The 23,730-nt window shown below is 39.1% G+C and overlaps 1 protein-coding gene across 1 annotated transcript in view; it reads right to left on the reverse strand.

Moving 5' to 3' along the window:
- The window catches only part of TAF15 (TATA-box binding protein associated factor 15), a gene marked incomplete at its 5' end in the record, with an annotated part of 29,591 nt that extends 7,566 nt beyond the window's left edge, over positions 1-22,025 (reverse strand). Inside the window, 8 exon segments of the mRNA NM_001315764.1 lie at positions 846-878; positions 1,513-1,547; positions 10,985-11,105; positions 12,558-12,751; positions 19,807-19,909; positions 19,992-20,076; positions 20,162-20,213; positions 21,986-22,025. Of these exon segments, the coding sequence (NP_001302693.1) occupies positions 846-878; positions 1,513-1,547; positions 10,985-11,105; positions 12,558-12,751; positions 19,807-19,909; positions 19,992-20,076; positions 20,162-20,213; positions 21,986-22,025 (663 nt within the window).

Genomic DNA, 23,730 nt, shown 5'->3' on the forward strand with positions numbered 1-23,730 from the left:
TGTATAAAAATTCAGTCCATCAAGGGATAATTCAGAAATTCCATCCATATAGACAGAATACTATGGCTTCTTAATAAAAACAAAAGTTCTGATTTCAATATATACCAAATTTTGGCTCAAATAGAATTTTGGCTCAAATTGATTTTTTTTTTTTTTTTTTTTTTAATCTTTTTAGGGTCACACATGCGACATATGGAAGTTCCCAGGCCAGGGGTCCAATCAGAGCTATAGCTGCTGGCCTACACCACAGCCCACGACCTACAGAGCTCATGGCAACACCTGCTCCTAAGCAAAGCCAAGGATCAAACCCACATCCTCATGGATACTAGTTGGATTTGATACTACTAAGCCATGACAGAAACTCCCTCGAATAGATTTTTAATCTCTAAACCATAACTTTCAAAAGGCTCCAGGTAGCCCCGAATTTCATTTACAAATAAAAAGCCACATGAAATTAGTAACTTGTACTTAGAGTTAAGACAATTCTCTCATGTGTGAATTTAGACTTCTTAGGCCCACAAAGCAGACTATCAATCCAATGTAATATTTTCCTAAACATGGCTATTCTAATCCCCCAGTGATACTAATTCTCTCCTATCTGATTTACAGTAATTAAATAATACTAACTAGCAGTACAAAATCAAGTAACTTCTTCACAAAAGAAAAAGCAGAGAGCACAGGAAAGCACAAACACGGGTCTTCAGAACAGCTCTGGCGGCATTATCAAATGCAATCTCTCTCCTTTACTAACTCCTCTGAATACACACACTTTTGCCTTGAAAAAAAAAAAAATGGAAAACTAACATTCTCTTAGGGGCAAAGTCACAAACTACCATAAACCTTACCAGCATCTGGCCTGGGTCCATAATCCCTGTGACCTAAGGGAAAAGAAAAGAAAAACAAAAAGAAAGCTATTTAAGGCAACTCATTAGAAAGCATTTAAAAACAGCAATAAGAACCAAGGCATTAAAAGTCAATACTTCCAAAATCCTTGAAAGTCAACCAACACAGATTTACAAAGTAAATATATAAATTAAGCTTTATTAAAAGTTTAAGAAATCAAGATGAATGTCAATATTCCCTTAATCTTGTCCCAGACGGCACCAGCCACTTTGGCGTTATGCTAGTATCGCTTCTGTTAAGCTCTGGTTGTGAAGGCTGATTGGAAAACCCTAATAATTTAAAAACACCATGTCAGCTACCTTTATTAAAAAACATACTAACAAAAATCCAGTGAAGGTCTCATTCATTGGTCACCACAGACTCTTTCATGCAAATTCACTGTGTAGAAACCCATTGGACTGTTTGAAGTCAACTGTGTCTTTTTAATGTTTTGAGATACATATGTGTATATGTGTATACATATATATATATATATAATTTTTAAAGCACACAACATACACCAGCCTCAACAGAGTAAGAAAGGGCTTAGACTGCATCTACGGGAGATTGGTGGCTTTTTAGATTTATATAGCATTTCCACTGAAACATTTTGGGATACTCAGCACTTACCACCAAAATTTTTGAAGCCACCGCGGTCACCACCACTGCAGAGGAAAAATTGAAGAAATGATTTCTTCCTTAAGTCTCTAATGTGCTGAGCCCTGGGCTCAATCTACACTTAACTGTCACAAGTAGAGCACCTAGGAAAACAGTAGCACCTCTAACTTTCCAGTAAATTCCATTTCATAGACTTCAAAATGTTGTTTTCACCTAAATGTTTTCCCAAGGATCTATTTCTACTAGGGTGCCTTTTAAAGCTTATTACAGAACATATCTAAATATATTCTTATTTTAAAATCTTCCCAACCCCAAGCCAACGGGATACTATTCAAACCGAAACTTAGAACTGGAGGCACAACATGAAGAATGCTAAACTAGAGCAAACATTCTTCCCAAGGGGACAGTTTTGTTAAATATGAGAAAAAGGAAAACGAACTACAAGAATAATGTAAAGGTTAAAATTTTGATAGCAGAATAAAGGAGGTAAAAACTTGAGCACTATGTTCAACTATGGGTTTTATGAGATGAAGAAAAAAAGTAAGGTACAAATATACACAAAAGTGAGACTGATTGAAAGCAGTCTTAAAATTTCCAATCTTCCAGAAATCTGGTAAATTGAGCACTAAAAAAAGCATAACCTGAAACTGCCCTCCTACTCCACACCCACTGTAACACGCTAGATCTCTTCCAAGCAGAGCTGCTGAAATTCATGCTGCCAAATGCTCTCTGCACACCCATCAGTAGACCATATCAGAGACAGAATACTGCATACCCCACAAGAAGATGACTTTATTTGGCAATTTCCACTGCCAGGTAAATCAATGGTCCTTGGGTGCATAGCTTTACGTAAGAAATCTAAGATTTCTCTTATCACTTTTTTTTTTTTTTGGCTGTGACTACGGCAAGCCAAGTTCCAGGCCAGGGATCAAACCCAAATCAAAGAGTGACAATACCAGATCTGTAACCTGCTAAGCCACCAAGGAACTCCCAAGAGACTGTAAATACTCCTAGATTAAAAGCTTGTTTCTCTTAACTGAATTACATAATCCTCTAAGATTCATACGCTGACATGAAAATAAAAACACCAAAGTTCTCAAATGATACCTAATTTTCTACTATAACCCAAGAAACTAATCCAGTATACTAATGTCTCTTCACTGCTTAAAGCCCAGACCTCTAGATGGTTTTTCTGAATCATCCTGAGAAAAACCACTTTAACCAAATTGAAAAAGCATTTTTCTTTATAAATCTATTCTACTACCTTGATGCAAAAAAAAAAAAAAAAAAAAAAAAACAAAACTCCCTTGCAGGTAGCTTAGGTATACACACATGCATCTTAACTTGATATAAATTTCTTATCTGATCCTCAGGAAGTCTAAAAAGGAGAGTCGGGCTATGCAGACAAAATGAAGCTCAAGTCCTTCATAAACAGTTTCCAACTGAGTCTCTAAGAACCATCATAAGACTTTCAGAACATTACCCAAGCCCTTTCCCACCCACATTTCTAATTGGCCTACATATTACTGCTTAACTTTTTTTTCTTTTTGTCTTTTCGCCTTTTCTGGGGCCACTCCCATGGCATATGGAGGTTCCCAGGCTAAGGGTCTAATCAGAGCTGTTGCTGCCAGCCTACGCCAGAGCCACAGCAATGAGGGATCCAAGCCCTGTCTTCGACCTACACCACAGTTCAGAGCAATGCCAGATCCTTAACCCACTGAGCAAGGCTAGGGATCGAACCCCCGACCTCATGGTTCCTAGTCAGATTCGTTACTTACTGAGCCACAATGGAAACTCCATTGCTTAACTGTTTAAGTAAAGGAAGCCAATAGAATTCTTGAGGTTAAATTGCTAAAAATTGTATTAGAAACCAAGACATCCTCAGATTTCTTCAAAGATGATCATTAGAACTCTAAAAAATGATGAGAAAAGAACTAGCGAAAATATTAAGCCCATATTCCTATTCCTATGTCAGGACTTTAAAGCACATTTTTTTTTTTTGACCACACCCATGCATGTGGAAGCTCCCAGGCCAGGGATGGAACACAAGCCACAGCAGTGACTTGAGCTGCTGTAGTGAAAATGCCAGATTCTTAACCTGCTGTGCCACAAAAGAGCACCCAAGTAGATTTTTTTTTTATTAGGAAATTTTCACAATTAAGTACTGGAAGAGATACGGCTTAATTATTTTCCTGTCATCTTAACAGAGTACCAAATTGTTTATCTGGCCACAATGGAAGGAAAATACAATTTCATACATGAATTAGTTTTTATAATTTCTATTCTGGCCAGCAATTTAAGTTTGAATAATTTAAAAAAAGACACACTCCTGTAAAATACAAAAGATATAAAACAAGTAGGGGAGTTACCATAGTGGCTCAGTGGTTAACAAACCCAACTAGTATCCATGAGAATGCAGGTTCGATCCTTGGCCTCACTCAGTGGGTTAAGGATCTAGCACTGCCATGAGCTGTGGTGTACGTCACAGATGCAGCACAGATCCCGAGTTGCTGTGGCTGTGGCGGACTCTGGCAGCTGTAGTTCTGATTCGACCCTTAGCCCAGGAACCTCCATATGCCACAAGCACGGCTCCAGAGAGACAGAAGAAAACGAAAAAAATTAGGTTTAGGAGTTCCTGTCACGGCTCAGTGGTTAACAAATCCAACTAGGAACCATGAGGTTGCAGGTTCGATCCCTGGCCTTACTTTACTCAGTGGGTTAAGGATCCGGCATTGCCGTGAGCTGTGGTGTAGGTCGAGGTCGCGGCTCGGATCCCACGTTGCTGTGGCTGTGGTGTAGGCCGGCGGCTGCAGCTCCAATTCAAACCCTAACCTGGGAACCTCCATATGCCACAGGAGTGGCCCAACAAACAACGAAAAGACAAAAAAAAAAAAAAAAAGTTCATAATTTCCTATTCCTTTATTTAATGGCATTTTAACTTTACATCATCTTTACTGAGCACTTACTTTATAAATTCAACCATAAATATGGAATCAACATAAGTGCATTCAAAAAAGCACTAGTTTTCAAACTAACAGACTCAAGGTATAGTCTTAACAACTGCTAATCAACCTTAAAATCTGGACAAGCAGGCTTCAGTTTCCTCCCTCCCAAAATAAGGGTTCTACATCCTTACTACTCAAAAGGTGCTCTATGGAATAGCAGCAAAGACAGGGCTTGGGAGTGTCTAAGAAAAACAAACTCAGAGTTCTCGTCTGGGTTCAGTGGTTACGAACCAAACTGGCATCCATGAGGACACAGGTTTGATTCCTGGCTTCACCCAGTGGGTTAAGGATATTGAGATTCCGTGAGCTATGGAGAAGATCACAGACGCAGCTAGGACCCTGTGTTGCTGTGGCTGTGGACTAGGCCGGCAGCTGCAGCTCCGATTGGACTCCTAGCCTGGGAACCTCCATATGCCATAGGTTTGCCCCTAAAAAGCAAAAAAAAAAAAAAAAAAGGAAAAGCAAGCTTGCCCCAGACCTTCTGAATCAAAATCTTCATTTTAATAAGATCCCCAAGGAATTCCTAAGTACATTACAGTTGGAGAAGCACAGGTCTAAATGATTTATAATTCTATGTAAGGCTTTCTTTCAAACTCCAATGTTTCAATCACTTTCTTTTTCCTTAGTAAGAAATCCCATACTTACTAGTTATATTACAAAACCTTATTAGGAAATTTATTACATTAAATATGGTAAATAAACCTCAAGTAGTACCACTATTAAATCAGTTAACAGGAATTCCCAATGTGGTGCAGCGCAATCGAATATGACTAGGAACCATGAGGTTGTGGGTTCAATCCCTGGCCTCGCTCAGTGAGTTAAGGATCCAGCGTTGCTGTGAGCTGTAGTATAGGTCACAGCCAGGGCTCGGATCCCCAAGTTGCTGTGGCTCTGGTGTAGGCTGGCGACTACAGCTCCAATTAGACCCTAGCCTGGGAACGTCCATATACCGCGGGTGCGGCCCTGAAAAGAAAAAAAAAAAAAAAAAAAAAAAGTGTTAAATCAGTTAACAGAAGATGGCCTGCAGTTAAGAATCTTTCTTTCAGGAGTTCCCATCATGGCTCAGAGGTAATGAACCCAACCAGTATTCATGAGGATGCAGGTTCGATCCCTGGCCTCACTCAGTGAGTTAAGGATCCCGCATTGCTGTAAGCTGTGGTGTAGGATGGCAGCTGCAACACCAATTCGACCCCTAGCCTGGGAACTTCTATATGCCTCTTGTGCAGCCTTAAAAAGCAAAAAAAAAAAAAAATCTTTCTTTCAAATCCGTAGTCAAGTTACAAGTCCCTTTCCATATACTAAGTTAAGGCCCCACTAGCAAATTAAGGGATGAAGGCACATGAACATCTATGAGTCAAGATGTTGCCACAACAAATTTGTTTTCCTCTCCAGAAAAGCAAACTTGTTGGAGTTCCCGTCATGGCACAGTGGTTAACAAATCCGACTAGGAACCATGAGGTTGCAGGTTCGGTCCCTGCCCTTGCTCAGTGGGTTAACGATCCGGCGTTGCCATGAGCTGTGGTGTAGGTTGCAGAGGCGGCTGGTGGCTCAGATCCCGCATTGCTGTGGCTCTGGCGTAGGCCGGAGGCTACAGCTCTGATTTGACCCCTAGCCTGGGAACTTCCATATGCCGAGGGAGTGGCCCTAGAAAAGGCAAAAAGACAAAAAAAAAAAAAAAAAAAAAGAAGCAAACTTGTACACATAAAGAATTCCTGAAATAAGGACATTCTAAGGTGAATTAATAGATCTATTTACTAGAGACATAATATAAGCACACTCAAATTTATGGCTGACTGACTCTTGCATAAGAAATAAATTGTTTGCTCTTTTTTTTGGCGGGGGCACTCCCACAGCACCTCCAACTTCCCAGGCCAAGGAATGAACCCAGTGACCCAAGCTGCCACAGTGACAACACCAGATCCTTAACCACTGCACCACGAGGGAACTCCTCACTTGTTTATTCTCTTTTTTTTTTTTTTGATTCAATTATAGAAATAGTTGTACCAAGTTCGAAACCACAATGAGCAGCCTACCCAGGGGTAGACTCTGAGACTTTCACTATTACAGCATTACATATTTAGAAAAGACAGTCATTTAATTTCAGGTGCTTGCCAAAAAAGAAAATGTTCCTTGACAAAATCTTTATTCCCAAAATTTGATTTTTTTTTTTTTTTTGGTCTTTTTTTTTGCAATTTCTTGGGCCGCTCCTGTAGCATGTGGAGGTTCCCAGGCTAGGGGTCTAATCGAAGCTGTAGCCACCGGCCTATGCCAGAGCCACAGCAACGCCAGATTGAAGCCACGTCTGTGACCGACACCACAGCTCACGGCAACACCAGATCCTTCACCCACTGAGCAAGGCCAACGATCAAACCCAAAACCTCATGGTTCCTAGTCGGATTCTTTAACCACTGTGCCATGACGTGAACTCCCCAAAATTTAATTTTTAAAAATTCAAATATGTCTATATTCAAGGACTGAAAGTGTCAAGAAATAAGAGGACAATACAGGAATCTATTCCCAGAAAATTCAATACCTAGAGAGAAAAAGAAATTTAGCTAAAAACTGAAAAAGGTTAGTTTCTTAAAAAACTGTGCTTGTGTTTGACTTTTCATGCTAGCAAATCCAGAGCACAAATTTTAGACGTGAAAACTAACATTAATTCCAAACATAAACGACTCAACCAGATTTAAATACCATTCCCAACAATAGCTGTATTTATGTTCTATTTCTTCCCATGTCTTATAGGTGTGGTAAAAAGGCTTTCTGGGAGTTCCCGTCATGGCGCAGTGGTTAACGAATCCGACTAGGAACCATGATGTTGTGGGTTCGGTCCCTGCCCTTGCTCAGTGGGTTAACGATCCAGCGTTGCCGTGAGCTGTGGTGTAGGTTGCAGACGCGGCTCGGCTCGGATCCTGCGTTGCTGTGGCTCTGGCGTAGGCTGGCGGCTACAGCTCCGATTCAACCCCTAGCCTGGGAACCTCCATATGCCACAGGAGCGGCCCAAAAGAAATAGCAAAAAGACCAAAACAAAAAAAAAAAAAAACCTTTCTGGATTCAATATTTACCAACATTTCAGAAGGCCAAGAATCTATCATTCTAGAGCTGTACTGTTCAATATAGCATTTACTAGCCACATGTGACCACTGACCCTCTGAAATATGGAGAATCTAAATTGAGATGTCGTCTAAATGTAAAATACAAAATGAATTTCAAAGACTTAGTATGAAAAAAAGGAATGTATGATATCTCCATTTTTATACTGGTTATATGATAAAATGATATTGATATTAGATTAAATAAAATCTATTATTAAAATTAATTTCACCTGTTTCTTTTTAAATGTGATTTACTAGAAAATTTTAAATTACACATGTGGCTCACAGTTGAGACTTGCATTATATTTCTATTGGGCAGCACTGCCTAGACTATCAACAACACATATGCACATTTTTAAGGGAGCTAATCAAAAATTCTTATAAGACATTCAAAATTTAAGATAACTCTTCTAAGGCTTGAGATATTAAAGCCTAAAAAAGCTACTCAACTTGATGACACACTATAATGGAAAACGGTTATCTATGAAGTTCTAGTAATTTTGCATTCATCACAACGCTAAAAAAACACAGAAAACGTATGGCCTTAAGCTTCTAGTCCACTATGAGGTCAGGGATCTATTTTAGATAACAATTAGAAATCCAATCTTTGTTGCTGCAACTCCTTTTTCAAAGAAAAACACTGTTTCCTATAGGCTCTATAATCTTCATGTTTCTCTTCCATATTTGGAAAGCTAACAGCTTCCTTTGGTTCTGAATTCGTCCTCCAGCCACGCAATCATACAACCTGAGTCTAAGAATGTCACACACTCCACCTTCACCTACAAACTGCATCCCTTCTTCTTTAATTATAAACCCAACTAATGATATTCTTCAAACAGCACTGAAAGGATCATATGTTCAAACTTGCTGTTTTTAAGATGATTACAAACACAAATGGGAGTGTTGATGAAGACTAACCAAAACTGTTTGGGTATTTTTGGTACTTAAATGTAAAACCAAATGTGGGAAAAAAAAGCCTCGGCTTTTTTTTCTTTCCTTTTAAACCCTTTATCCCCATAAATAAGCTAAAAGTCACATGTTGAGGAGTTCCCATCACGGCGCAGAGGAAACGAATCCGACTAGGAACCATGAGGTTGCGGGTTCGATCCCTGGCCTCGCTCAGTGGATTAAGGATCTGGTGTTGCCGTGAGCTGTGGTGTAGGTCACAGACACGGCTAGGATCCCAAGTTGCTGTGACTCTGGCATAGGCTGGCGGCTACAGCTCCGATTAGATCCCTAGCCTAGGAACCTCCATGTGCAGCAGGTGCAGCCCTAAAAGGATTAAAAAAAAAAAAAAAAATCACATTTTTGAGCAAGATATTGCAACACATGATAACTATGTGAACTTCATATTTCAGTATCCATAAGTGAAGCTTTCTGGAACACAACCACATTTATTCATTTATATATTATCTACAGCTGTTCTGGTGCTACAAGGGCAGAGTTGAACAGACGTGACAGAAATCATGATCTGTAAATCCTAAATTACTTACTATGTGGCCTTTAACTTAAGTTTTTTACAAGTGTGCCAGCCAATATAGACAGTAAGCATAATCATCCATGTAAATTTCTTACAAAGGCCTTTCAGGTGCATTCCATTATTGCTTGGGGGGGAATGGAGGATGGAGTATGTAGACAGCAACTAGGCAAGACCCATCCCCCCCAAAACCTACCCTAACTTGAAACAGATTACCATCATTTTGACCTAATTTACATGGGCTCCTACATAACATCTTGCTTGAAGATTTTCTAAGGCTAAATAAAAAGATCTGAAAATCAAAAACTTAGTTTCTAATTCAGTACATAGGCCAAAATTTATGCTGAAATATGCTGCCAAGGAGGTTATCAAAGTGCTTAAAACTGGGTTAAGATATAGACCTTCCCTCCTTTATCAGGAGGATCACTCAAAGTGACCTCTAAAATGAGTCATCTCTCAAAGGTAAAAACATATTTTTAAAGACTTCCCTACCCTCCACCTTCTGAGAAGTGGGATTCTACCATTCTTAGTGAGACATTGGCGTAACTTAATAGATAACTTATAGATAAAACTATAACTTTCTTATGAAGAAAAGTAAACCTATGATATACTAGGAAACATAGAGCATCCCAAGGCAGCCAATTATCTAAAACATATTAACTGGAAAATCACATACACCTGTTATCTTATTTAGGCTTCTGTTTGAGGTGGGGGGAGACTATGAGATAGAGGCTAAGAACCATGTCACTCTACGTGCCCATTTATATGCACGTGATGGCAAACTCCTCTCTTTGATAATGAAGAGGCATATATTTGTTTTACCTCAATAAACTTTGGCTATTCATCAAAAAACACTTAATGTTCAAGTCTTATTCAATATGTTTAGACTTTAGTTTTGCCAGATCATTAAACATAAAGTCCGTGGGATCAAATTCCTGGCTCATCTTAAAAAATAATAATGCTGTATATAACTGATTGTCTCAGATCACTTCAGGGAATAGACACCCCGTCCCTAAGAGGCAAAAGAGTGACCTGGCACTGATAAGTTATTAAGTGTCAGTTAACAGGCTGCTGACAATTTCAATTCCCAAAGAATACAAATATCTTTTAAGCCTCTGTATTCTACATTCAAATTTGCAACCCACAAACCTCATCTGAGGACAATAAATGTCAACTATTTTTTCATTCCTGCTTTTCAAGCTAAACTGCTGAATTTACAGCTACATTTGAAAGTAATTTTAAAACCAGCTTTTATAACATATGCCATAAGTAAATAACAAAACCTGGTAATACCAGCAATGGAGAAAAGGAAACTGAAGGAAAAAGTCATTCCCTTTCCACAGCTTAGTCTAGACAAAATACACAATGGTATGTGATATGGAATAAAAGAGTTTAGTTACATAAAATCTTTCTCTCATTTGTCAAACCCAACTTTATACTCTGCTACTGCCTCCTAAAATTTTCCCTTCCCAAGAAGAATCAAGGTTAAAGAATAGCCTCTCTATGCTATAATCTAGAATTAACTTACCTTTTATCTTTTACAGATAAAACACTTGGATTTCCCAGAGACATCTTTTAAAGTAGTTTAAATCTATAGCTCTGGCAGGAAAAACACAGTTATGTGGCTTAACCACACCACAGTAGGGGACTTTTCGCCATTGATATTTTATATATATATCACATAAACTAACACAGTCTATCCTGAGGTGATTTACATGACATCCTAAGACTGAAAATAAAATTTGAATTTCTGTCCTCTTCTCTACAGCATCATTCTTTTTTAGACTTCTTAACTAAATTAAATGATGGAATCAAACCAGCTAAGTAACAACAACAAAAAAAAAAAGTAAGAAAGGAAGAAAGAAAGAAAAGAGAAGAAATGTAGACATCTCTATCTGAATACTTACCTTGATCCTGTCATAGGACCTCTTCCATCCTTGTCATATCCCCCACGCCCTCTACCTCCTCCCTGTGACCCGCCATATCCTCTATTATCTTCTCCATACCTACTCACATCACGACGGTCATCTACAAAAAAGATAATGAATACATACATACATAAACACTGACATTTCTGACAAAGGCTTCCTATCACATAAACATAAATGGCCCTTTTGGTCACCTGTAACCATCGGAAAGTAGCAAATGCGCACAAAACTCAAATGCAAGTCAACATAATACCATCTGGAGTTAAATGTATTTGAACATTATATTTAGGTCAGATTCCATTCTACTAAAGTCAGATAGCAAAAATGGTAATGTAGGAGTTCCCATGGTGGCGCAGTGGTTAACGAATCCGACTAGGAACCATGAGGTTGCGGGTTCGGTCCCTGGCCTTGCTCAGTGGGTTGACGATCCGGCGTTGTCGTGAGCTGTGGTGTAGGTTGCAGGCGCGGCTCAGATCCCGCATTGCTGTGGCTCTGGCGTAGGCTGGTGGCTACAGCTCCGATTAGACCCCTAGCCTGGGAACCTCCATATGCCGCGGGAGTGGCCCAAAGAAATAGCAAAAAAAAAAAAAGGTGATGTAGATACCAGCACGTGATGCGATGGTGATATGGAATAGTTTGAGTAAAGTACATGAGAACTGAAATACATGAAAAGAATACCCTAATTACTTAAAAGTTATTACTTTTTTTTCTTGTTTTTTTAGGGCTGTTCCTGTGGCACAAAAGTTCCCAGGATAGGGGTCGAATCAGAGCTGTAGCTGCCAGCCTGCACCACAGCTCACAAAAACACCAGATCCCCAACCCACTGAGTGAGGCCAAGAATTAAACCCACGTCCTCACGGATACTAGTCGGGTTTGTTACCACTGCACCACCACAGGAACTCCAATTTTTTTAACATCAAAAATATTTAAATGCAAATCAAACATGAACAAGGACTATCTGGATCTTCAAAGCAAGACATAGTAAGTTTATTCAATGGAGATATCCAGTGAAGGAGCTTCCACTTTTACTCATTCACTTATTCATTTTCAACTATTCAACAAATATTTATTGAGCAGGTCCATAGATGAATAAATTAAGACTCCTGCCCTTAAAGCATTCATTTTCATGCCATAGTGAGATTCCTAAATATCAGTGGTATATACAGAGGAAAAGAATGACTGGTCCTTCTTAGATTAGATTAGAGAAAGCTAATATAGGACCATAATTTCCTCAAATTACATACACCACCACTACCAAAAAAACTGGGAGCAGCAGCACTGTCAAATAATCAGCTGATTGAGACAACAAAGGAAATTCAAAAACTCATGTGACAGCAAAAAGTCATGTGACCATCAGGGGTCGCTAAGAAGTTCAGAAATAGAAATCTAATAAACTAGTTCTGATAAACATGAGAGAGAACATAATATTCAATACCACTACAAATTTTTATAAACAGTTGAAATTCTATGTGGGTCTTTTGACACAAAACTCAATAAGCAGACAATTTATGAGAGGGAAAAAAGAAAAATAACAAAGGTCAGCATATCTTACCTTGTGTGTGGTGGCTGTAATTTTCCCTTTGTGAATGGTAGGACTGCTGGTTTTGATTATAGGAATCATGCTGCTGATTGTAATTTGACTGCTCGTCATATGAGCCTTGATGGTGATCATAGCCTGACTGCTGGTTATATGAATCTTGTTGACCATAGTCTGACTGGTCATATGAAGGCACTCTTCCACTTTGGCTAAACAGAAATCAAGAACGTGAGCAATTTACAGCAGGATTACATCTACCGCAGCAGGCTGACAGACTAACTGCTCTGAGAGGCTTGCCCAGCTAGACCTCAAATTCACGACTCCCTCCGGTGGGAATTATTTAGCTCTTTCATCTACAAACCTATCACCAATGAAATGATTTTAAAATAATTCTACTATCACTGAAAAGGCACATTATGAGAAAAACCACACCTACCCTTTAAAACTATCATGAAGCAAGAAAATCACTATGGTTTCTATCATCGCATTGAATTAAAAAAAATTAAAGGTGGGGAGTTCCCGTTGTGGCGCAGTGGTTAACGAATCCAACTAGGAACCATGAGGTTGCGGGTTCGACCCCTGGCCTTGCTCAGTGGGTTAACGATCTGCCGTTGCCATGAGCTGTGGTGTAGGTTGCAGACAAGGCTCAGTTCCCGAGTTGCTGTGGCTCTGGCATAGGCCGATGGCTACAGCTTGGATTCGACCCCTAGCCTGGGAACCTCCCTATGCCATGGGAGCAGCCCTAGAAAAGGCAAAAAAACAAAAAAACAAAAAAAAAATTAAAGGTGATGTAAAATACAGTAACATGTCTGACTCTTTAACAAACATGACAAGTGCTGAGTACTTTTAACAGCTACACTAAAAGGCTCTATCTCAGTGTTTTATTTTAAGGCTCTATCTCAGTTTTAATAACATTATAATGTTTTGGGGACTATTTTCTTATAATTATCTTTGAACCTATAATATATTCTTCTAAACATCTTTGATAATAGAACATTTTTTTTTTATGGCCGTGCTTGCAGCATGCAAAAGTTCCAGGGCCAGGGATCAAACTCTTGCCACAGCAGCAACCTAGGCCACAGCAGTGACAACGCTGGATCCTTAACCCACTGCCCCACCAGGGAATTCTGAGAATATTCTAAGCAATATGGCTATTAATTACCTGCTCTCAGGATGGGAACGTTGAAACCTTAACTGGAATTGAGTTCTAATGTTTATTCAAAAGAAAAGAAGAGCAGAGTTCCCATTGTGGTGCAGCAGAAATGAATCAGACTAGGAACCATGAGGTTGTGGGTTGATCCCTGGCCACGTTCAGTGGGTACAGATCCGGCGTTGTCGTGAGCTGTGGTGTGGTGCAGCAGAAATGAATCAGACTAGGAACCATGAGATTGTGGGTTTGATCCCTGGCCTCGTTCAGTGGGTTCAGGATCCGGTGTTGTCATGAGCTGTGGTGTCAGTCACAGACGTGGCTTTGATCTGGCGTTGCTGTGGCTCTGGCGTAGGCCAGCAGCAACAGATCGATTCAACCCCTAGCCTGGGAACCTCCATATGCCGCAGGTGCGGCCCTAAAAGGACCAAAAGACAAAAAAAAAAAAAAAAAAAAAAAAAAAGAAGGGGGACCAATATAAGGCTTCACAACTTAATAGTCACATCTTATTTTGCATCGAATGATCAAAACAATCTAATAAAGATTCCCTAAATCCAAAACATATCACAACAGTGGTCAGAACCCTAGCACTTCACTTTAAAATGACTATCAAACCAAACCAAATTTAATGTTCCTCTTTGGCCCACATTTATATGTCACATTTCCAAAAAATAGATTCTTACAAAAAGATTCTCCTAAAATTGAAAACTAACCAGCAGGGCTTCAAGAGCCTTCTAACATAATGTATTCCCTACATTTGTACTTCATTATGCACTTTTCTGTTTGTTTTTTTTAAAGGGCTGTACCTGCAGCATATGGAAGTTCCCAGGCTAGGGGTAAAACTGGAGCTTACAGCACAGCCACAGCAACGTGGGATCTGCACTGCATTTGCAACCCATACCACAGCTCAGTGCAGCGCCAGATCCTTAACCCACTAGTCCAGGCCAGGGATCCAACCTGCATCCTCATGGATACTAATTGGATTCATCACCGGTGAGCCACAGTGGAAACTCTCTCACTTTTCTTTCTTTCATGTTTTAAAGTTTTATTAAAGGAACAATAATTTTTTTTTTTTTTTGTCTTTTGTCTTTTTAGGGCCTCACCCGCAGCATATGAAGGTTCCCAGGCTAGGAGTCTAATCTGAGCTGCTGCTGCCAGCCTACGCAAGAGCCCCAGCAACACCAGATCCAAACCGCATCTGCTACCTACACCACAGGCCCACAGCAACGCCGGATCCTTAACCCACTGAGTGAGGCCAGGGATCAAACCCTCAACCTCATGGTTCCTAGTCAGATTTGTTTCTGCTGCGCCAAGATGGGAACTCCAGTATCAATAAATTTGATTTACGAGTTTGCGATACTTTTTGCTATTCAACAAAGTGATTCAGTTATATATATATACATACAACCATTCTCTTTCAGATTATTTTCCTACATAGATCACCACAGAATACTGGGTAGAGCACTCTGTACTATATAGCACTACCCATTTTTCAAAGCACTATCCTGTCTATAATAAGACTGATAATTTCTCTTTACCAATGATAATTTCTGACACTTTCATAGTGTTTAAAACAGGATCAATTAAATTAGGGAATGCAAAAGTATTTCACAAATTTTAAACCACAGTAAAAAGTCAGTTACTATTATTAAAATGAATAACAACTGCAGACTCCTCGAATCTAAAAATTTTTAAAAACTCTAAGACCTGTAAAACTGTTAACATTCACCTATCTATATTAACAAACAAAACATATTTTAGGGTATCCAAAATATATGGGTAGGTTTTGGCACTTTTTTCTTTAATATTTTTGTCCCTGAAAACATAATGCATTAAAATGGTTAAAAAATAAAATGGAGGAGTCCCCACCATCGAACAGTGGGTTAAGAAACCAACTGCAGCCGCTTGGGTTGCTGCAGAGTTAAGGGTTCAATCCCCAGGCCAACATAGTGGGTTAAAGGATCCAGTGTTGCCAGAGCTGTGGCTTGGATTCAATCCTTGGTTTAGGGAGACCTGCTCTGGCGCAGTAATATCAGCAGCATCTCTGGAGTGCTAGAACACAGGTTTATCTTCAGCCTAGCACAGTGGGTTAAGGATCCAGCGCTGTCACATACAGATTGCAACTGTGGCTCACATCTGATCCCTGGCCTGAGAGCTCCATATGCAGTGGGGCAGCCAAAAAGAAAAGAAAAGAAAAGAAAAAAAAAAAAAAAAAAAAAAAAATCCAGCCCTGGAACTTCTATATGCTGCAGGTGCTGCCATTAAAAAATAATAATAATCCAAAGCAATCCTGAGAAAGAAAAATGGAGGAGTTCCCATCATGGCTCAGTGGTTAACGAATCTAACCAGGAACCATGAGGTTGCAGGTCCAATCCCTGGCCTTGCTCAGTGGGTTAAGGATCTGGCATTGCTGTGAGCTGTGGTGGAGATAGCAGATGCAGCTCAGATCCGTGCTGCTGTGGCTCTGGCGTAGGCGGTGGCTCGGATTAGACCCCTAGCCTGGGAACCTCCATATGCCACGGGAGTGGCCCTAGAAAAGACCAAAAAAAAAAAAAAAAGAAAAAGAAAAAGAAAAATGGAGCTGGAGGACTCAGGCTTCCTGACTTACGGCTATACTACAAAGCTACAGTTATCAAAACTGTATGGCAAGTGGCCATACAAAAACAGAAATACAGATCAACAGAATAGGATAAAAAGCCCAGAAATAAACCCATGCACCTATGATCAACTAATCTATGACAAAGGAGGCAAGAATCTACAATGGAGAAAAGACGGTCTGTTCAGTAAGTGGTGCTGGGAAAACTGGACGGCTACATGTAAAAGAACGAAATTTTTAAAAAAGAATATACATAAATACCATACACAAAAAATAAACTCAAAATGGATTAAAGACCTAAACTTAAGACTGGATACTATAAAACTCAGAGAAAAACACATGCTGAACACTCTCTGACATAACCCACAGCAGTATCTTCTCAGCTCCACCTCCTAGAGTAATGAAAATAAAAACAAAAATAAACCAATGGGACTTAATTAAACCTAAGTTTTTGCACAGCAAAGGAAACCAAAAACAAAACAAAAAGACAACACACACAATGTGAGAAAATATTTACAAATGAAACAACTAACAAGGGATCAACCTCCAAAATACATAAAAACCTCCTGCAGTTCAATATCTTAAAAAACAACAACCTATCAAAAAAATCGGCAGATCTAGGAGTTGCCATTGTGGCTCAGCTACAAATCTGACTGGTATCCATGAGGACATGGTTTCAACCCCTGGCCTCATGCAGTGGGTTAAGGATCTGGTATAGGCCGGCAGCTACAGCTTTGATTTGACCCCCTAGCTTGGGAACTTCTACATGCCACATGTGCAGCCCTTTAAAAAAAAAAAAAGGGGGCAGATTTATAACAAACATTTCTCCAAAGACATACGCATGGACAAAATACACATGAAAATATGCTCAACATCACTAATTATTAGAGAAATGCAAATCAAAACTACTAAGAGGTACCAACTTACACCAGCCAGAATGGCCATCATCAAAAAGTCTACAGAGTTCCCACTGTGGCTCAGCGATTAACAAACCTGATTAGCATCCATGAGGACATGGGTTCGATCCCTGGTCTTGCTCAGTGGATTAAGGATCTGATGTAGCTCTGATTGGACCCCTAGCCTGAGAACCCCCATATGCCACGGGTGTGGCCCTAAAAGACCAAAAAAAAAAAAAAAAATCTACAAACAATAATGCTGGAGAGGGTGTGCAGAAAAGGGAACCCTCTTGTGCTGTTGGTGGGAATGTAAATTGGTACAACCACTATGTAAAAGTATGGTGGTTCCTCAAAAAACTAAAAATAGAACTACCATATCATCCAGCAATCCCACTCTGGGAATCTATCCAGAGAAAACCATGACTCAAAAAGATACAGGTACTTCAATGTTTATTGCAGCACTATGTACAATAGCCAAGACATGAAGCAACCTAAATATCCATTGACAGAGAAGTTAATAAACAAGACGTTGTACATATATACAATGGAGTATTACTCAGCCATAAAAACGAATGAAATAATGGTATTTTCAGCAACATGGATGGACCTAAAAATTATCATACTAAGTAAAGTTAGACAAACATTGCATCACTTACACGTGGAATCTAAAGAAAAGGATACAAATGAACTTATTCGCAGAACAGAAACAGACTCAGACTTGGAAAAACTTATTGTTACCAAGGGGCATAAGCAGGGGGGAAGGAGGGGTGGACTGGAGGTTTGGGATGGAAATATTCTTTTTTTTTTTTTTTTTGCTTTTTAGGGCCGCACCAGCTGTACATGCAAGTTCCCAGGCTAAGGGTCGAATCAGCTGTAGCTGCTGACCTACATCACAGCCACAGCAACATGGGATCCTCAACCCGCCAAGTGAGGTGAGGGATCAAACCCACATCCCCATGGATTCTAGTTATATTCGTTTCCATTACACCACATGGGCAACTCTGGAAATATTCTAAAATTAGGTTGTGAATATGATTGTACAACTATAAGTACAATAAAATTAAGTGGATTATAAAAACATTTTCAAAATAGTATGTTTATGTAGAAAACTTTTTTTTTTGTCTTTTTAGGGCTACACTCGCAGCATATGGAGGTTCTCAGGCTAGGGGTCCAAATGAAGCTATAGGTGCCAGCCTACAACAGAGCCACAGCAATGCCAGATCTGAGCCGCGTCTGCAACCTACACCACAGCTCATGGCAACGCCGGATCCTGAACCCAGTGATCGAGGCCAAGGATCTAACCTGCAACCTCATGGTTCCTAGTCAGGTTCATTAAACACTGAGCCACAACGGGAACTCCAGAAAATGTTAAAAATACGAGAAAAATAAAAATCATCAGTGATGGAATTCCCATTGTGGCTCAGCAGAAACAAACCCGCCTAGTATCCATGATGATGAGTTCAATCCCTGGCCCCACTCAGTGGGTTAAGAATCCAGTGCTGCCGTGAGCTGTGGTGTAGGTCATAGACATGGCTCAGATCCCACAATGCTGTGGCTGTGGCATAAGCTGGCAGCTGTAGCTCCAATTCAACCCCTAGCACGGCAACTTCTATATGCCGCAGGTGTGGCCATAAAAAGCAATAAATAAATAAATAATAAAAATAAAAGTAAATAAAAAAATCATCAGTGACCCTAATCTGTAACTATTATTAAAGGTAATAATAATTATAAAAAAATGGAAATAAAAGGTAAGCATTGAGAAGTCTCCTTTTATAGGAAGGTTTTTATTTCATCAAGGTATAAAGCAAAGGTCCAAATTTTACTTTTTAACATTTAAATCATGTGCACTCATTTACAGCTAAACAATACTTTTATAAATAACACATAAGAATCAAGTATCAGGGAATTCCCGTTGTGGCTCAGTGGGTTATGAACCCGACCAGTATCCACGAGGATGCAGGTTCAATCCCTGCCCTCGCTCAGTGGGTTAAGAGTTGGACATTGCTGGGAGCTTTGGCACAGGTCACAGACATGGCTTGGATCCCACGTTACTATAGTGTAGGCTGGCAGCTGTAGCTCCAATTTGACCCTGAGCCTGGGAACTTCCATATGTAGCAGGTATGGCCCTAAAAGGCAAAAAGAAATAAAAAAATAAAAATAATAAAACATCAGTGCTGACAATGTCCACATTCCTTTCTTTTTTTGTCTTTTTGTCTTTTCTAAGGCTGCACCCGTGGCATATGGAGGTTCCCAGACCAGGGTCTAATCGGAGCTGTAGCCACTGGCCTATACTAGAGTCACAGCAATGCAGGACCCGAGCCGCATCCGTGACGTACACCACAGCTCATGGCAACGCCAGATCCTTAACCCACTGAGCAAAGCCAGGGATAGAACCCGCAACCTCATGGTTCCTAGTCAGATTTGTTAACCACTGAACCACAATGGGAATTCCTGTCCACATTCTTTATAACACTGAATTCTGAAATTCATACTCCATCAACACTTTTCTGAAAAAAAAAAAAAAAAAAAATTTAAACTAGGACTTTGTTAGTGAAACCTGTTTTAATACCCAAAGTGTTATTTCCATTGCCCAACACAACCTTAATACTTTTACTGTTTCCTTACCCTCCTGATGATTCCGTGTTTTGCTGTCCCTGGTTATTATAGGATGGCTGGCCATATGAGCTCTGCTTTTGATTCTCATAACCACCGTAGGGCTGCGAATAACCTAAAAATTGGATGGATATACCATTTAGAAAAGGCTCTGATTTTTAATTTCTAAAATAGCAAATTTAACACATCAATCCAACCTGATTGGCTTTGTCCGTAACTGGAGTAGCCGCCATAGTTCTGCCCATACGAAGAATCAGTAGTCTGCCCATAGCCAGAATAGCCCTGAAATTTAGGTAAATACAAGTGTCATTATATACTTAAGATATAACTAACTATTTATAAAGAACTCAATTTATATTTAACCTACTTGTGGTGCTTGTCCATAACCTTGGTTGCCTTGATTTCCATAGGAAGAATAACTGTAAAAGAAAAACGTACTACTTCAAAGAAGTGTGCTAGAATTAAAAAGTTTAAAGACTTCTATCTTCATTTTCAACTTTCAACTTAAATACAGGCTTCTTTCCTGAGAAATTTTCAATCTGTGAGAAATTTTCAATCTGCCAATCTCTCAGAGTCTAAAGTGAAAGGCTGTCAAAGATATAAATGAAGACATTCCCAGACTTCTTAAATGCCAAACAAACACCAAGAGTTTTGCTTTGGGAGTTCCCGTCGTGGTGCAGTGGAAACAAATCCCACTAGGAATCATGAGGTTGAGGGTTAGAACCCTGGCCTCGATCAGTGGGTTAAGGATCTGATGCTGCCATGAGCTATGGTGTAGGTCACAGACACGGCTTGGATCTGATGTTGCTATGGCTGTGGCACTGGCTCCAACTGGACCCCTAGCCTGGGAACCTCCATATGCCTCAGGTGTGGTCTAAAAAGCAAAAAAAAAAAAAAAAAAAAAAAAAAAAGAAAAGAAAAGAAAAAAGAGTTTTGCTTTGACAATCTTCTTCCACAAATAAACAAAACTTCACCAGAGTTAGAAAATCCCAGAGAATTATGTTTAAAGGGGTGGAGAGAGTGGCGGAGGGGAGCGACCAACTGGGACCAAAACCCATTAATAAATACCTGAAGCAGAAAAATAATGACTCTTTCAATTAGAGCTTTAATCAATTTAGCTACACTCTGACTGATTAATTTCTTCCTACCATTTGCCTTAAATTTGCCTTTGACATCCTAAAAAAGGCAAAGTGTGGCACTAAATGGCCAATTGTAGTGCCTCAGTAATTAGAGGCATGTAAGTCTTCAGAATACTATCGTAGAATAAAAGTGTATCACTAGTGTCACAGCATAGCCTAGCATACAGTTTGCTGACTGAATGAAATAAATGTAGCTTCCTCATATTTTAAGTTTCTTTAATTTTATAGCATATAAGCCTTAGGTCAGAAACAAACCTTCTGAATATATGCCGAAGGAAAGAAAAAATGCCAAAAAAACCTTATTTTAGAGCTATCAAATTCTACCAGAATTTCTTTACTATATTTCATTGAATAAATATTTGTTAGTTGTCTTACTATGAGGGTCTACCCTATGAAAATAAAAAAGTCAAATCAGTTTTTTACATAAGGCTTAAAACTTGATTACATAAAATATCTGAGAGGCTCTTCTGAATATCTCACACTTAACTGCAAAATATTTACAGTTAAAAGTTGAAGGCTTTATTTCTAATAACCAAGAAAATGCTACTGCATTGTACATATTCACATAAAAATACACTTTTTTATTGTGAACATGGTTAAGGAATCTTTAAAAAAAACGCTAAACACTTCTATCGTAGTGCTTCAAAAAAAATCCACTCCAGGAAAAACGTATTAGCATATTACATACAGTCAAAAAAATAAAATGCTTTTTTAAGAAGCTGTTACAGTTCAACTACTTAAATCCTTTTAATACCTGTTTCTTTTAAAAACTTTCCTAAAGGAAACAATCTTTACAATATCAGTGAGATATATTTTAATCTCTAGGCAACATCTATATTTACTGATTCAAACAGCCTTTTTAAAAAGGAAATATAAAAAAGAAATATTTCGCAGCACTTACATACACAGGCCAACTCTTTCCCCTGGACAAGCTAATACTTAACTTTTTTATGATGTCAAGATTCCAAATCTCAAGAGGAAAACCTGACTTTTTATCTTTTGCTCTCAGTTCTACTCATTCACGGCATTACTAAAATGTATATATACTTTACCTTTGCTGCTCACCCCCAGATTGACCGTAACTTCCAGAATCTAAAACACATAAAAAGAATTTTTAATCTTATTTAAAATTAGGCTTCCCTCAAAGGCTGTAGCTCTTACAGATGAAATGTAGTAAGAAAATGTCATCAAAAGTAACTACAGAAAGAAAAACTAGAAGTCAAAAATACTGTGCAAGGAAAACCTGTACCACAAGTATTTGCTCTCTACAGTAACTACATCTTTGCAAACAGCTACTCTACAAACATGTTCTGTGGCCACAAGAACCCAGTGAACAAATGAAAAACAATCAGGGAAAAACTCATCCTTTTAACAAAAACTTAAAAGCTCAAGCTATATTAGCTTTATATACAAAAAGACATCTGTGACACCTCATCAAGACCAGGAGTTCCACTGTGGCTCAGAGGGTTACAAACCCAACTAGTATCCATGAAGATCAGGGTTCGATCCCTGGCCTTGCTCAGTGGGTTAAGGAGCTGGCGTTGCTGTGGCTATGGTGTAGGCCGGCAACTGCAGCTCCAATTTGACCACTAGCCTGGGAACTTCCATATGCCGCAGGTGTGGACCTAAAAAGTGCACGTGCGCGCGCGCGCACACACACACACACTAATCAGGATCAAAAAGGGGAGAATAAGATAAACTTCAAGATTACATTTACTTCTTATTTCTGCTAGCCCAACATATACAACATTCCCTTTTATTGGACTGGATTGCTTTGACTGTCAGCAGCAACGTAAAGAACTACCAAGACTTGGAAAACACAGCTAAGTTAGTTTACCAAACTTTCAGAGACTGGGCCGACTGGTATACTAACTCAGTAATACCCACTTCTAGCTTCCTTTCTGGCAACACAAACTATTAAGGAAGGCATGAGTTGAGTAATACATGTCAAGGGAAAAGAAAGCAAAGAGTTTGACCTTTCAACTTTTCTCAATACTTCCAAATGTCAGTTATTTCAAAACAACTTTTGAAGAGGCTCTATCCTTTAAGCTTCTCATCAGAGTCAAATGAATGAGCTAAGTTTATTAGTGATGAGTATCACATGAAATAAATACTCTTTCAATTGTTAAAAAAATTTTTAAAAATGACTCTCAGTCTCAAACTGCTCTTAGGCTCAACCTCACCTGATCTGAAACAAAACCAACTGTTGTTGAATAGTTCTGCCAAAAATCAAGTCAAATCAGTGACTTTTTCATTCAATTCATATAAAGCTACAATATGAAAACACTGCCACTGGCTGTGGGTGATATCAACTTTGCCACTTTTCTGCAGTAGATATCTCTTATTAGACTGAACAAGAATTTATTGTAATCCTTAATTATTAAAATAATGAATGAAAGTCTAACTCTTTTATGAATGCGGACATAAGGCTACCTGAGATTAAAAAGAAAAAATTATAAATGACAGCATCTGATAATAAATGACTAGATGTATAGCTAAAAACTAAATAAGAAAAATATGAAAAGGACACAGAACCTAATTGGATCATAATGCATCTGTCAAATGGCAAAGGAAGTTTAGTTTCAACCAACAAAGGATTACAGTGAGGAGGGGTATATGAGTAAAACTTAGGATACCCTGGGGATGCATGAGGCTTTAGGTTAAATTATATCCAAAGGTTCTCCCGCTGACTGAGTGGAGTCCAAGATTTATTGTACTTCCTTTTGGCTCAGGCAGAATTACAGAAGTACACAGCACATACATCATGTGACCCTCGCTTAAATCTATTACACATTAG

The sequence above is a fragment of the Sus scrofa genome, chromosome 12 (genome assembly GCF_000003025.6).
Source record: "Sus scrofa isolate TJ Tabasco breed Duroc chromosome 12, Sscrofa11.1, whole genome shotgun sequence".
Lineage (NCBI taxonomy): Eukaryota > Metazoa > Chordata > Mammalia > Artiodactyla > Suidae > Sus > Sus scrofa.